At 53.5% G+C, this 15633-nt stretch overlaps 1 protein-coding gene across 9 annotated transcripts in view; it reads left to right on the top strand.

The window, feature by feature from the left end:
* The window catches only part of ASTN2 (astrotactin 2), a 340991-nt gene that overhangs the window by 179037 nt on the left and 146321 nt on the right, over positions 1-15633 (top strand). For all 9 annotated transcript variants that reach the window (XM_083807091.1, XM_083807088.1, XM_083807089.1 and 6 more), the window contains one exon: positions 8851-9001. In XM_083807091.1, the coding sequence (XP_083663217.1) occupies positions 8851-9001 (151 nt within the window). The remainder of the gene's footprint in view (positions 1-8850; positions 9002-15633) is intronic.

Genomic DNA, 15633 nt, shown 5'->3' with positions numbered 1-15633 from the left:
GCAGTAAAAACTTCCACCCGAGTCAATGAGAGCTGTGCTGTGAGCAGAGAAGTGTCATTTAATGCTAAGTACTCTGAAAAATCAAGTCTAAATGTCTCAGATTTGCTTCACGTAATGTAGTGGATATTTTTTACATCGCCGTTCCTGGGTCTTGGCTCCCCATCTGTAAAACGGGGACGGTAACAGGGAGATTGGGAACTTAATCACTTTATTGGTTGTGAAATACTGCTGCTTTCTGGTGTCGAGCAACGAACAAGCAACCCATGAGGAGCCGAGTAATTGTGCATGCAGAGCAGTGTCTGAACAGAGCACGATGAAGTGGGAGCTCTGCGTCCTCCAACCAGGAGAAAACAATACTCTGAGAAGCTGCAAATGGATTTGTTTGTAAGGCACTGAGAAACCTGCAGGTGTTCAGAGGCACCTGGGGTCGTTTGGGGATGCCCTAATGCCAAGCTCCCCGCTCTTTCTGGCCCCTGGAGACGCTGAGCTATTGCTCAGCACCATCACCTTTGGCAGCCGGGGAGGATCAGGTCGTTCAGCTAACCCTCCGGTATGTGGCCTGGCAATCAACACCTTCATCAGAGTGCATAATTACCAGGGGCTGAATTAAGGTTGCCTAGGCAACCTTAGGTCTCGCATTTTCTGAAGTTTTGAGTATGTGACTTCGCAACCTGTGCCATTTCCTTCATCGTACTTCGCACACACCCGGTGCGCACCCGCGTTGTACGGGGCTGCGGGCCGGGTCCGTGTCTCAGCGGCTTTGTGCTGTCCGTGGGGTCCGCAGACACTTTGGGCTTTCCCTGGGGGCTCGCTCCGGGTCTGCCTCGCAGAGAAGATGCTCTGCAGGATCTTTTGCTGCTGGAGATCCCACCAAGCAGGCAGAGAAAACCTAGAGGGCTTTGCGGCTTTGCTCCCTGGGGATTAACCTCCGGGTTCTGCACTTGGCAGCCGCGCTGGATGCGGGTGGCAGGACGGGGAAAAGGGAGCGACGGTGAGTCCCTCCTCTGGGTCGCACCCAGGTACCAGCAGATCACATCATTTAACTGGGAGGAGGTTTAGAGGTGGTTTCAGGTGCCTCATCTTGCAGCATCAGTGAGGTCTGCCCGGCAGCGCTCGCTGCTGCCTCCGGTCCCTGTCCTGCCCAGATGTTCGCCTTTCTGCCTGACACCGCCGTGTCTCCGAGCAGGGAAAGGGCCCCTCCTCCGGTCTGCGCTCCTAAACGTAAGGCAGAAATGTATTTACACATTCACTACTTTGAAATGAATGCGTTGGGAAGGTGGGATGGAAGGAATTGCTGGGCAAACTGAGCTAATAAAAATATTAATTAGCATGGAGAAATCATTTGATAATTTTCATTTATGTATTTTTTTAATTATGCATTGCTTCCATGACTGATAACCCCGCACCATTAGTGTGATCCATTTAGCTAGATAAACATATTACTTTGTGAGTTAATTAGTGTTCAATTACTATCAATTAGTATGTATTACTACCACCGATTCCATGTTAAGCAAGCAGACTCCACCGCTGTTAATAGTTCAAATTATTAATGGTTGGAGCTGCCTGGAGCCCCTCGCCACAAGGTGCAGGTTGGTATTTGCAGTGCTTGGGTGACCCGGGCTGCTCCCAGGGCTGCCACGGCTCCTCCCTGAGCCTCCAGGTTTCTTTTCCTGGTGCTCCGAGTGTGCCACTTTTGTATTATCCGATTCCTTAAGGTGTTGAAGCTGTGCTTTCCGCGTGCTCCTGGCATGCTGCAGCTTTCTGAACATTCAGAAATCAGGTTGCGAAGATTTTTTTCTCGGCAAGTGAAGTTTGGAGTAGCTGTGTGCAAGAAGGGAAGGGAAAGAAATGGGTCAGGCTCATCTCAGGTAATTTTGAGGCTTTTGTAGTTACTTAACGAACTTCATAACAAAAGTTAGCACACCTAGATTCGGTGTGTCTGTCTCTGGCTGCCAGCACAGAGGGAAGCAGACTGCTGTGAAATCCTTTCGGGACAGTTAGCTGAGGTTTGAGGAGCAGCTGTGACAGTATCACCAGGGATCCACCTTTGTGTGAAAGGAGGAAAAATGGTTCCATCAGTGCTGGACAGCTTCAAAACAGGGGAGGTCACATCCCGCCTTGAATAATTAGCGCCTGATGAAGCTAATGAGGAGTGTGTGGAAGGAGTGCAGCAAGTGGCGATGTATGCCCAGCGTGGCACGGCAAGGCTGAGACCTGTGCTTTTGGAGAGTTTTCTGTCCCCCTGAGGGACAAACCCCACCCCATCCCAACCCATCCGTCCCACCCTGTCCCATCCCACACCATCCGACCCCATCCTGCATTTTGCTGTTAAGGGGCCTGAAGCACGGGAGCATCTTGGTGGTGCCACCACTGCATGGGACGTGCAACCTGCTGAATCTGGGGGTAATTATGAGCAGCTGTGGACTGGTTGCTGATGCACGTATCTCCAGCGCTCTTAATGAATATGGGTCATCAAGTCTGTCGTGGTTCTTGTGCCTTTTCTTAAACCTGCCAATGCTGTGGTTGCTCAGGAGAGTGAGCCCGTGCCACTGTGCACAGAGGGCACTTGGTTAGCTTCTGGCTCCTGCAGAGTCAAGGCAGCGATTCCGAGGCTTTCCTGAAATGGAAAAAATGTTAAGAATTGGGAAAGACTCGGTCACTTCGTGTGTGGCATCCCAGCCCTTCACGGGGCAGAGCTGCACTGCAGAGCTTGAGGGGCCTTTAGTGGGACTGGGGGGACCCTTTCCTGGCCACCCTGTGCCCACCGGGACATGCGCTGTACAAGGTGGGTCTTGTCAGGCTGCTTTTATTGTGTAGTGTTTGTTTTGCTTTGCTTTAATTAAATTTCTGGTCCTTCTGGTTGCCAAGGCAAGCTTTGAAACGCTCCGGTGGAGCGATGGTTTTATTGACTCTCTAGCAAATTATTGAAGCGTGGTAGGAAATTATTGACACTTTCAACCTCAAGGTTCTTGGAAGAGCTTTTGTTGTTTGTTTGGTTTTGTTTTTGTTTTCTTGCAAGTGTTTATTATAGCATTACCAAAAGAAGTGGAACTATCAGGAAAATTGATAGCAAGCAGCTCATCGGCAGTGGTGTGACAGGTAGCTCCACTGAAATGCCTTCTCCGATGCCACCCAAATAAGGATGATTTCGCACAGTTTAGGGCCTGACATGGATGACAGTTTTTCTTCAAACCTCCCACCCCTGTCAGAATGACTGAAAAACGTCTGTGGGTACACTGGGCAGACTTGAGAAACTCAGCTCTTCCACGTAAAATAAGCAATCCGCTCCGTGCCCACGCATCTCCTTGTACCACGTTAAGAAACCTGTCTGAGGAGGTGAGCTTAAAGATTGAAACCGTGCGGTTTGTAAGGCAGGAGCTGCCGCCCCCTTTAAGGCAGCCCCACGACCCACGTCTGTGCGTGGTGGCCCCTTCGATGCCGTGCCTGCAGACCAGCTTCCCGGAGCATCTTTGCTCTCTCAGTGCATGGAAATGTTCGCTCTGGAGATGGCTCATGGCTTGGTGCCGCAGGAAGCGGTCGCTCCATTCATTGCAGATGCTGTAAAGAGTGCAGCGGGTGGAGGAGAGGGTCGTAGGGAGGTTGGTCTCTTGTTGCAGGCAGAATTAAAAAAAAATAATAATCTTGAATTCTTGGGAGAATCATGCTCTGTGGCTTTTTAATCAGAGACCACTTCTTTTCAGGTGACCATTTATTGCACATTTGTCATAGTTTGGATGTTTAACTGCACAGCTCTTTATACAAAACTGCTGAGCCTGTGTCATGATGAAACCAACTGGAATGGTGCCACAAGCACCTGAAGCGCTGGGAGTACTACAAATAACTTTGAAAGCATCTCCAGTTGGAGACCCAACAGTGGCAAACACCTTTAATCCCTCTCTCTTGTTGCCTTGATTCCCCAACTTGATTGTGAATAAAATAATACCAGGACCGTGGACAGAGCTGTGAAAATGAACTAACGTAGGGGAGGTTTGGGGGTTTTTGGGTGACCCCAGGGAAGGGAAGTCTCCGGGGAGCAGCATGGCCCCGCTTTGCGGATGAGCGTGGACACGGCGTGTCCTGCCTGCACGCAGCTGGGCTGGGCAGATCCTGACACCTCGTGTCTGCACGCTAGGCTTTGCGGAGGTAATGCTTTTCCATCTCCTGTATGTAAGTTTTATTTTACAAAATGTGATTATTGGTTTTGCAGAACGCTCTCGGCTTTGGGAAGCGCGTCGTTTCTGTAACGAGCTGTGCTCAGCGTCGTTTAGCCTACCAGAGCTCTGCATCGCCGGGGTTTGACGCAAGCCAGGGACAAAGCACTAAGTGAGCTTTGCGTCCACTACAGGCTGCAATTCCCACTACAGCCTGCAATTCCCTCTCAGGTTTGATCTCTCAAACTCGCAGCTGAGAGCATTCGTCCTCCCCAGCTCCCCAGCTTCCTCGAGCGTTTGCAGCTCGTGGCTGGCAAAGACGTCCCCGACCCGCGCGGCTGCACAGCGAGCGCAGAGCCAGGCACCCAGGGGCTCCGCAGGTCTGGCTGCCACGGTCCCAGTGGTTCCTCCGAGCGGTTTGCTCGGCAGCTCGATGCAGAGTTCAGCACCCTCTCTAATGATTTCAGTGCTGGCTGTTTTAGCAGAGGAAAAAGAGACGTGAGGGGAAAAGGAAAAGGAGAGAGAAAGACAGGAGCAGGTGAGAGCACGGGTGGTCCTCTGAAAGCGTTATGCATGGGGGGAAACGAAGTGCTCGTGGCATAGCTGGGGACCTCAGGCATTGCTCTGGGTAAATCCATCCCCGGGTGAGATGCTGAGATGGGGCAGGAAGGAAGGGAAAAGGCAGGGGGTGTCTGGATTTAATGTCTGGATTTAACGTCTGGCTGCACAGGGAGACACCTCGCAGCAGCAAGGGGGGCAGCCCTTTCCCAAGACCTGCAGCACAGAAGCTTCATGGCCAGGAACCAGTCAAAATTGCTCAGGGAAGCATCTGTTGGGCTGAAAAATGGAGAATCTGGGTGTACATTGCTAAGTACTCTTCTGCAAGTGCATCTGCTGGTAAGGTCCCTGAGTGGGGTCTTGCTGCTGGAAGTAGGAAACAAAGGGGGCCTGGGGGACAGGCGCTGCCCTTGCCCTGGGCCAGGCGTGTCCCACGCGTGCTGCTCCGTGCAGCTGAAGGCAGCCGGTGCCTGTCCGGGTGTGGGGCCGGCGTGACAGAGACATCCCCTGTGCGTGGCCGTGCTGCTGGGGGGGGACGAGGTGCAGGAGAGCGATGGGATGCTCCACGTGGGGCACCGGGTTGTCCCCTCGGGGTGAAGCTGCCTTGGCACTGCAGCATGCAGAAAGTCACGGACCCCAAATCCCCAGCCTGATCCCTCTCCAAACACGGCTCGGGGAGCAGATGGTGGAGCAGTGCTAGCTTAGCCCCAGCTTGCCTCCTTTTCCTCTTTGTTTTTCTCAGTGATGGTTAACCTTGTAAGATGCTGAAGTCTTTAACCATTAGTAGGCAATAAAAAGGGGCAGCTGAGTTGAATAACACCCACTAATCCCCTTCCAAGATGAGCTGGAGAGCAGAGCCACTGTGATGCTCAGGAGCTTATTCTGAGATGAGCACTTTGGAGGCTTTGAGAATTGCATGGTGTTGATATTTCATGAATAAATAACCCCCAGCAATATTTGTCACTGAATCTGCTTCATTAATGAGGGCCTGGAACAAAGGGGGAGGATGCAGAGCCGTGATGAGGTTGAAGAGGAAAGCATTTTCGAGTGAAGTGACACGCACAGGTGACAGGAGGTGGCACAGGGTGGGTGCCACGGTCCTGTGCGGGAGCTGTGCAAGGTCTGATGGAGAGCAGGGCTGCTGTGCATTACTGCACGGACCGCTTGTGGCATCATAACTTGTCAGGAGGGTAGGTTCTACCAAGGTGTGCTGTGTGATCAGTGGGCTCCGACAGGGAGCAGAGTGTTTTGTTGGAAAGTGTCACCTGGGTGTCTGGAAGGGCTGGGGAGTGAAGCAGGAGTGTGCGTGTGTTCGCAGATGTGTGTGCTTGTGGGGAATCTGGCGTCAGAAATGAGGTCGCTCGCACCTAAATGCCCTTTTCGACAGTCCTTAATGCCCTCTTCAGGCTGGAGGGGAGCTGCCCCATCCTCCCAGCGTGCCAGGGTCGGGGGCCCCCTGGGGGTCTCCCGTTTGCCCCACCTGGCCGTGGCATGGCACTCCGGAGCTCGGGCACGCAGGGAAGTTTTGCTCCACTGCCCCGCTCCACCTTTCTGTTACTTCTTGGAGCGGGGCCACACGCCTCTCAGAGCTCTCACTGCCTCCAGGTGCGTGACACAGTACTTACAGCCTGCGTGGAGGCATCGGGCATCCCGCTCCCCATCCTCTCCGTGCCAGGATCCCCCTTCAGACAACTCTCCAGTTGCCCACGCGTGGTGAGCTTGGTCTGACGGGCACAGCAAGGCTCTGGTGCTGTGGCCACGCTCAGTAGGCGCAAAAAATAATGGTAAAAAATAATCTGTTTTCCCCTAAACTATCTGGGCAGCTGCAGGAAGGGGCACCCAAGTGGGGACCCCGGCAGCATCGAGGGCAGGAGCTGGAGGGGAAGAGGCAGAGGGGCAGGGGATGCCCGGCCGGAGCTGGGTGACATTTCAGCGCGTGCCTCCAGCTGTGCTTCCCCACCTCCCAGAGACGTTAATATTTTAATACGCTTAGTGGCTCATTCAGGCTCCTCTGCGGTGATCCGTGATGCCAGGCACCGTTTTGGAGAGTGAGATTCCTGCTCCCCCCTCTGATCGCAGAAGGTGCGTGAGCCTCCAAGCGTTTGTGCCTCCAGGCTGGAATTAAAGCCCAGTGTGGTCCCGATCTGCTCAGCATCCAACCCAGGTGGGGTTGGGCTTTCTGCGTGGCTGGTGGGGGAGCTGTCACGGTTTTTGTGGATTTTTTGGTTTGGGTTTTTTTTTGGTTAGTGAATAATATGCCCTTTCTCTCCCCACTTCCCTCCCGCAGAAATATGCGCCCTGATCTAATATATTCTGCCTTTCGCACTCCCTCACTTCGGAGGAGCTGCAAATTCTGGTGGGAACAGAGTGCTAATAGAAAAGGGCCTCTAAAGATATTTGAAACATGACCAAGAAAGGACAGAGGGAGATTCAGCTCCAAATATACTGGAAAATCTAGGAGATGGGCCAAGAGAGGGGGAATATGGGAAACGAGATAAGCAAGAGGGAAAAGTTAATTGGGAAACATTAATTGGGGTGAAAGCGGGCAGTGCAGACAGCAGGTCCCGGCTTCTGGAATCCAAGAATTGCCTGGAAATCCTAAATCTGTTAAAACTCGACTTGAAAGCCGCTTCTTTTTGTTGGGTTTGGTGTTTGGATGATTTCTGCCCTGCAAGTTTGCAGGGAAAAAAACCTGAATTACGCCCTAAAGGCTCAGAAAGCAGAAGGCAAATTAAGGAAAAAAACCCTCCTAATGATTGATTTATTTTTAAAATCTCATCGTTTTTATGCCAATCTCATTACCATTTTTTTTAAGGCCTGACTCATGCTTTTTCCAGCGCTGGGTGTTGGCAGGGCTGCGTGCGTGAGCGTGACGGCGCGCGTGTGCGCAGGGGCCCTCCTCTGACGGATGGCACAGCGCCGCTCCGCCGCCGTCCTCAAGGACTGCTGAATATTCCTCCTCTGCCGTTCTGTTGCCAAGCGCGAGGTTTTTGAATTAAAAAACTCCAAAACCAGAGCGTAGCAGCGGGCATCGAGTGGCCGTGCGGGCTGTTGGGTGCCGCTGGGAGAGCAGGGGAGGTGCCGCGGGGCGGTGGCAGCGCCACGTGGCTGCCGGCACTGCCTCGCGGGTGGCTTAAGGCCAGAGGGTCGGTGTTTATTTGCAGCCTCCTCTGGGTAAAGATCTAATAAACAGCCTGTGGAGGGCAGGTCCGTCTCCATCACCGACTTGTTCCGTGACTTTGGGCAAAGCGCTTCGTCTCCCCCGCGTCGCTGCTGTCGGCGTCCGGATCCGGTGCCCAAGACGGGTTGCAGCAATCTGTTAACGTATGGAACATGCTCTGCAGATGACAAATACCTTGGAGATGCTCAGAGCTCTCAACAAGCATCTGCGTTCCCTTAGCAAGAACCCAGCACAAAGTGCCGGAGTACTTTGTCACAGACAAAATCTGCTGCGTGCGCAGCTCGGAGAGGCAGGGCTGGGAGCTTCTCAAGTCTTTATATGGCCGTTGAATTCATCAGCGTTAGCGCTTCTTGCGCGCTTAAGAAAGGCGTTTCAGAGCACAGCTGAGCCTGGGGTGTGCAGGGCCGTGATGGAGAAGCTGTGCCCAGACACCCTCCAAACCCCGCTGGGGTCCCCAGCCCCGCAGGCACGAGCATCCCCCGGCCACATCCCAGCAAGAGCGAAGGCGAGTTTTGTGCGGCTTTAAATCCTAAGGGAGGTCCCCACATGTCAGATGGGGTGCGGGTGCTCAGGGAGGCTTGGCTCAGGTGTAAAACATCCACGAGGAGTTTCACTGTTGTGGATTCACTGTTGGCTCATATGGGGTTGGTTCCCCGCTAGTAATCCTAATCAGGCCTCTTGTAGCGGGCAGTTTGCACGGGAATGGTAGACAGGTAGGATCTTGGCAACCTCAGAGCTGGCTGATTTTTCTCAAGGATGTCAAAGCTGTGCAGCAAATGAATTATGCAGCAAGGTCATCAAGCCTTCATATTCTTGGCACACTTCCCCCGACCAAGTTTTGTTCATCTCACGCCGTGATTTTGCCAGAGCAGCCCTCCTTGTGGGTGAGGTGTGGCGCTGCCCGTGCTGCCGCCTCCCCGTCCCTCCCCGCCCGCTCTAACGGTGCCTTTTCTCTCCAAGGGAAGAAGCGATGCTGTCCACATACTTCGAAACCATCAATGACTTGCTCTCCTCCTTCGGGCCGGTCCGGGACTGCTCCCGCAACAACGGCGGCTGCACCCGCAACTTCAAGTGTGTGTCGGACCGCAAGGTGGACTCGACGGGCTGCGTGGTAGGTACCACGGCCGTCCCGGGGGTGGGGCCGAGGGGATGCTCGCTCTGGAGATGGTCTCTGGTCTGCACACTGAGTGCAGTGCACAGTTTGATCTGTTTCTGAGCACTCTCACATCTGACCAGACAGCCGGCTGTGCCCGGAGCCCTCTTAGACCACAAATTTTGGGCAGAGGCTCCGAGCTGTTCCCAGCTATCGATGCACAGAGGGGTTTTGCCATGCTTCTGAGCGGGCTGCCTCAGGGCTCAGCACACCAGCCAGCGCTCACCCCTCTGCTGATGGCAACGGCACCGCTGGTCGGGGCAAGGAGTGAGCCTGAAACACGGGGCAGGGGGCAGAGCCTCGGGAAACTGCCAGGGGAAGCTGGAGCATCACTGCTCCATCTGCCCAGAACAAGACGATTATTAGCATGGGAATGAATGTGTGTACGCCTGCCCAGAGGGGAAGTGCCATCAGAGGGGATCACAGCTCGTCACCGCTGCCCCCAGCCCCTGCTCCGTAGCCCCCAGCTGCCGCAGGCTGCGCCCGTCACCCCTGCCCGCCGCCGAGGCAGGAGTTAAGTGTCTCTTTATTTATTGAAGATGTTTATACACGGCAGCAGCCTGGAAAGGTCAGGCTGGAGTGGTGCCGTCTCCGGGGTGGCGTTTTCATTATCCCCTTCTCCGATTGCTTGTTAAGGCCATTTAGCACGGCAGCCTGATGTGTCACAGGCAGCGCTCGGCCCTGCAGCGCCCGCGTCTCCTCCTTCCTATTCCTCCCCCTTTCGTGCTTTCTTTTGCCATTGCTGTTTTCTTTTGTTCTGGCCCTTTCCAGGGAGGGGCTAGTTTCAGGCTTTTTTTTCCTTTTTGTCCTTTTTTTTGGGTGTCATTTTGCTCTGAAAACTAATGTGCCTCCCAGACACTGTCAGAAACAATCGGGGCTCTGATTGCCCTGTGCCGCTGGGAAGAGATGCCTCTTTTTAAAAGTCAAGATATATTAAGATAGAAATTGTCAATAAATTACAGGCCTAGCATTCGCCGTGCCGGCACACAGAGCAGCAGAAATTGAAAACTGTGTCACTCAGGGAAAATAACCCCCCCTGCTTTTGTAATGGCTAAACGAGGCTGTATTTAAGGAGAACAAAACACATCCGGCAGGAAGGCCGGGAGGAAGGAGTGGGGAATCACCTCGGGGCACATCCTGCTCCCCAAGGGCTGCGGTCTCGAGGTGCTGCCTGGTGCCATGGGGGTGCCAGGGACCCCGTGCCCCCATCACGCCAGGTCCCAGGGCCGTGCATCCCCTGGCAGGGGCTGTGCGGGGAGAGCAGACAGCCGCAGAGATGCCCATCGCTCCGCGTGGCTCCTTTTTCCCCAAAGCCTGAGGGCAGCAGTGCTGAGCCCCATAACGGAGGGCTGCTTTCATCCCCGATGCGATGTTGGGGGACTTAATGCAGCCCTCCCCGTGGAGACATGCCGGAGCTGCTTTGCAAACGGCCTCACGCTCTGTTGCTCGGGAAATTGCCTTTTCTCCCTTCCATCCCACCTGCTGGCGTGCAGCTTCAGCAGGAGCCGGGCGGGGAGTTTGGAGATGCAGCGGTGCTGGGATGCAGCCGCATCGCCCCTGCTCTGCCCCCCGCTGCTATTCATGCAGGATTTTACACCCATCGGTGCCCTGCAGGTGCCCAGGAACTGCAGCACTGCAAGCAAACGTGGCTGTTCCCTGGAAAAGAAGAAAAAAAAAAAAGGCAAAAACCAGCGATTCCCCGATCCGGGCTCCCTACGGGCTGTGTTTGTGGCACAGGGTGGGACTGCAGGTGGTGGGAGCTGAGTTTCTGACCCAGCCACAACCTTCGGCTGTGACCTTGAGTTCCCCTCGGCCCCAGTCTCTCCGTGCCAACGTCTCCTCCCCAGCTGCCTCCCCAGGGCTGCGGGCGTGAGCTGGCTCTCCTGTGCCAGCAGGGATGGGGTCATTTGCTGCACATTTGCGGGATGTCAGTTAGTTTTAAAGCTGAACTGCTGTGAACTCAATTTGCCAATTTGGTAAGTGCTATGGGCAATATCGGGATGTAATTTAATTAAACTATCCCCTTTTTATAGAGTTCAGGGAGCACTCGCATACTAATTTTAGCACTAGGTTTGCTTCAGCTTTACTCTGGACACTGTTTCTCAAATCATGACATGTTGTTAATCTTTACCAGTCAACAGTTTATTAATTTGCCGAGGACCACAGAAGTATATAATCAGTGGTTCATCAATCAAGGCTAAATCCAACAAACGTTCCAGGCAGGTACTGAGCATAAAATATACATGTGGGCTTGTAAGCAATTAATACCCACCAGAGCCGGAGCCTAGCAGCTCAACCAGGGAACAGCGCAAATCTCAAAGATTTCTTCTTCCTTTTATTTATAATCATCATCTGTTACCAGCTCCTTCATGCCCTTAACACAGCTTCCAGTAATTCTGAGGATCGAGGATGCATTTATCTTAGGGCTTTTAGCAGTGCAGTCCCTGCCATTACCTAATTGTTTGGTCTTCAAGGGACACATTTAAGACACTGGGGGCAGATGCTTGCAGCTATAGCTTTGGGGCTGACTCCTTGGTCTCCTTGGGCTCATGGAGGAGACACGAGCACGTCGCTCTGTTAAAACCCTGTGTGTGAGGAGGCACCTGGGAGACCCGAGGCTCAGACCCGCAGTCTCAGCGCTGATCTCTGTATGGGAAGGGCGATTCTCAGGGCTACGGCTGCCGGCTTCCCACCAGGGTCTTTTTTTCCCTCTTCTCGTGTTCTTTTTTTGTTATTTTTCCTTGTACCCAGTAGATGGCATTAGTATACAATGTTTTTCTGCACTTCTTTACTTATCGGAGGATTTTTATTCCTCACTTCATTTTAAGAAGCGTGAGTTGCCACCTTGCTATACCTGTGGTTGGGATTGCTACCTGGAGCCTTGCCTCTGAGCCCGCCATCGCAGCACAACAAAATAGACCCCAAGCTCTAGGAAACGCATCTGTTTCCATATTGTTGACGGGTCGGAGGAAGCCACAGGCATTTCCCAGGAAAACAAAATCCCAGAGAGCATCTCTAAATCCAGTGGCTCTGGTCTGCCCCCTGAGTGCAGTGTGAGGGTTGTGCCGTCGTCCCGGGATCCCAACAAACCCTGTACAGGAGAAGCAAGTCAGGATATAGTCCCCGGAGGAATATACAGTGCTGACCCCTTTTGCCGGCACATCGCTAACTGCTCAGCCAGGAGGGAAGAGATGCTGGAGGAGGGAAAGGGCTCGACCCCTGCATGGCGGTCATTTGTAATCTGAGTTGCAAAGCTGTGAATTGGACCCGAGGGAACGAAGGAAACACCTGCAAAGTGGCTAAAACTCAGGTTTCCCCACCTGCCACTTGCCTTGGGTTTGCTCACACCTGTTGGCAGCCCCAGTGAGGTGAGCGTGTCCCAGTCCAACTGTGCCTCTTGGGATGGGTCTCACCACCACGTGGACCTCCAGGAGAAGCAGGAGGACACGTGTTGCCCAGGCAGTGGTGGGGAACGCAGCTCGGGGTCTCACATCAGGGCAGCAGCACAATTAAGCTCCTTGTTTCCCTGCTGTGCAAGCCACTTTGCAGCAGCAGGGGGATGCAGGGGGGAGATCTGATGGTTCCTGTCCCACGGTACGTGGAGCAGGGCTTGGTCAGCCCCAGAGCACCACCTGAGAGGTGTCAGCAAGAAGGAAGGGACCAGGCCCTGAGCACTGCTGACTTACACCTTAAATCCAGCAGATGAGCACCGTCTTACTGCTCTCAGACTGAGCTCCTGGTAGCAGAAATTTATTTCTAATTTAAGAAAAAAAAAAAAAAAGAATTGGCCACAAGCACAATATCATCTGCTCTTCTTCATGACCACGGGGTCAACCCATCAGGTAGGAGAGGGTTTGTCTCCAGGGCGTGCAGAAGGGAAACGGGCTCTTAATTACCTCGTGGCCCGTGCTGTGACACTTGTGCTGTGTCACTCCTGGCCTTCTTAGACATAGAAGGAAGAGAATTTGGCATGGTCCACACAGACGTATAAGCCTTAGCTCAGCCTGTCTGGAGCTAATCCTTCTCTTTTGCTCTCTTCCGCATCAGAATGATGGGCTGCTCCTTCGCTGCTGCAAAGCGGTGCAGAGAAATGGCTTAATTTAGGAGTGTAACCATTCCACAGAGAAATGGGATTAGAAAGGAGGGAGCGGGCCAGGGCCTCTCCAGTCTCCTCCTTCCAGCACAAGTCGTCCAGGGGCTTCCTGGGGACTGAGGGGAGCGGGGAGGTTCTGCAAAATGAAGCAGGTGAAGCTGAGAACTGGTATGCTTTGGGGACGCTGGGTGTCTGGGAGCTTCAGCCCAAACCAAAAACCAGTGCAGAAATCCCCCATGCACAAACTCCAGAATATATCGGTTCAAAACATCTCCTTCCTACGAAGGAGGGGGAAATGTTTTGTTCCACCATTATCACCTGGAGCTTTATGTTATATATTACATTATCCCAGTGTACAGCCTGAAATAAAAACAAAATTAAGCAGTGGAAACTAAAACATTTCAACCTTGTCAAAATTAAATGCTTTCCTAATTTCCCAATGAATTTTGAGATGTAATTGATGAAATCCCATAAAGCACTTAAGCTTCATCAAATCTGCATTTTCCGACAGACAATTGTTCGTTGAAAAATAAAAACTCATCCGTCCCTGCCTTAAGAGGCACCTAGCTAATTATGCAGAGATGCACAACGCGCAGGGGAGGGAAGTGGGGAGGGAACGATTCTGTTCTAATCCCTTTAAAGTTTAGCTGGCTCCTTGAAGCAGAAGATTGCTACTTATGCATATTGTGGTTGGAAGCAGAAGCCCTCGGCGCTGTTGAGATGGAGGCACTGAGGTGAGCTGGCGCTCTCTGCCTGTGCTGGATAGAGGAAATTTAGGAGATAAAACCCCTTCTTCTCCTTCTTCTCGTGCTGTGGCATTCTTCAGAGGTCACCAGCTGGCAGCAGCCCTCTGCTGCCCAGCGGACTGGGATGCTGCGTGTGTCCTGGTCACATCACACCCGGCTTGGGTCCTTGGCTTTGGCTGGGGTCACTGATTTTGGCATGTAGCTTTGTGCCCTGGGGACCAGGTAAGGCTGTGGTTCAATTTCTGGTCTCCCAGAAGGGTTTTGGAGGTGCCAGGCTCGCCCGTGCATATGGGAAGGGAAGCACCCTGATGGGCAGGAGCCGGCAGCGTGCCCCGAAATGGGCTGGCAGGGTGTTCTGGGGACACGCCGAGGAGCCTGAGCTGTCGCAGCCTGTGCTGTGGGACCTGCAGGACAGATGGGTTTGATTTTCTGTGGCTACAGTAATGATTGATGGTCTTGGAATGGAAAAGGAAACAGGGAGAAAAGAGTAGGAAGATAATGCCTGTGATTTCAGCAAACAGCTGTAATGTTGCCCTCCGGGAAGGATGCTCCCCGCGGTGGGGCTCTGGGGGCAGTGAGGACATCGCTGCCCAGGGAGGTGAGGAAGGGAGAGGACAGGGGCAGGCGGAGCCCCAAGGGGCCTCGGGTGCCAAGGGAGCGGAGGCAGAACGAGCCAAAGCTCTCTAAGTATACGTGTACAGGCACAAAGGAGTGTAAGGCATCTGTATCATTTCTGAGCTCCAACAAGCAAATAAAACACACGCCAGTGCGTAGCGTGGGGCTCATTAAAATGCTGGCACTTGCTGGTACCTCGGCGGTGCCTCGGAGTAATGGTTTTGTTTCACACTGGAGAGGTTCCTCAGCGCTGAGCAAGGATGTCTCTAATGAAGGTGGGTTCGTTAGGGCCCTTTTACACGCAGCAGATACTGGAGCAGCTCTCTTCCTCTGTCTGTCCGTCTGGCCAAGGAGGACTTGGTCCGATTGTGCCCTGATTACCGTAGCACGTCACAGAGGGACTGGGGGCTGTAAATCGCACTCCCCGTGGCTGAGGGCACCAGGATGCCATCGTGGGGCCAGGTCCTCGTGTCTGGCCACAACTGTGGGGTCTCCTGTGGGGTCCCCAGCTCGTGCCGAGCCAGGCAGGAGAGGGAGCCTGTGTGGGAGAAGTCCCGGCTGTTGCCTCCAACAAAAAGGCTGCTGAAGTTGAGAAAACAGAGATGAATAACAAAAAGGGTGGTTTACTCTCTACTGGAACACTTTATTAAATATTTTTATTTTTTTTTAATAACAGAGAAGAGGAGGGGAGCTGCGAGCGCTGCCAGGCAGTGCCGGAGCAGAGCCGGCTCCTCTCAGCGAGGGGCTCGGTGTCGGTAATGAGGCTCCTGTTTTGTTTCCAGTGACCCCGCCGCCCGTCTCGCTGCTAATGAGCTTTGCGAACAAGAAAGAAAAGGAAGGGCCTTTGCTCACTAGCACGAACAGTGCAGGCAGATGTTTTCCCAAGAAACGATCTCGAACGGGTTGCGGTGGATGCTTGCTTTCTTCCCCCTCGGAGAGGGGCTTCCTCCCGTCGTGCCTGGCTTGGCTGGGGACGGTGGCAGTGGTCAGGGGCTTGGTGCACGGTCCTGGCAGGAGGTGGCCACGCGGTGGTACGCGATGATGTCCTGTTGGGGTAACAGCGTGGGGCATGGGGATCCCGTTCGGTTTTACATGGCCTGGGGACACCCGAGCACATGCAGGCAGGGCTCCTGCGC

The sequence above is a fragment of the Anser anser genome, assembly GCF_964211835.1.
Source record: "Anser anser genome assembly, chromosome: 21".
Classification (NCBI taxonomy): Eukaryota; Metazoa; Chordata; class Aves; order Anseriformes; family Anatidae; genus Anser; species Anser anser.
The sequence above is the reverse complement of the archived record's forward strand: the minus strand, read 5'-3'. Positions and strand labels throughout refer to the sequence as shown.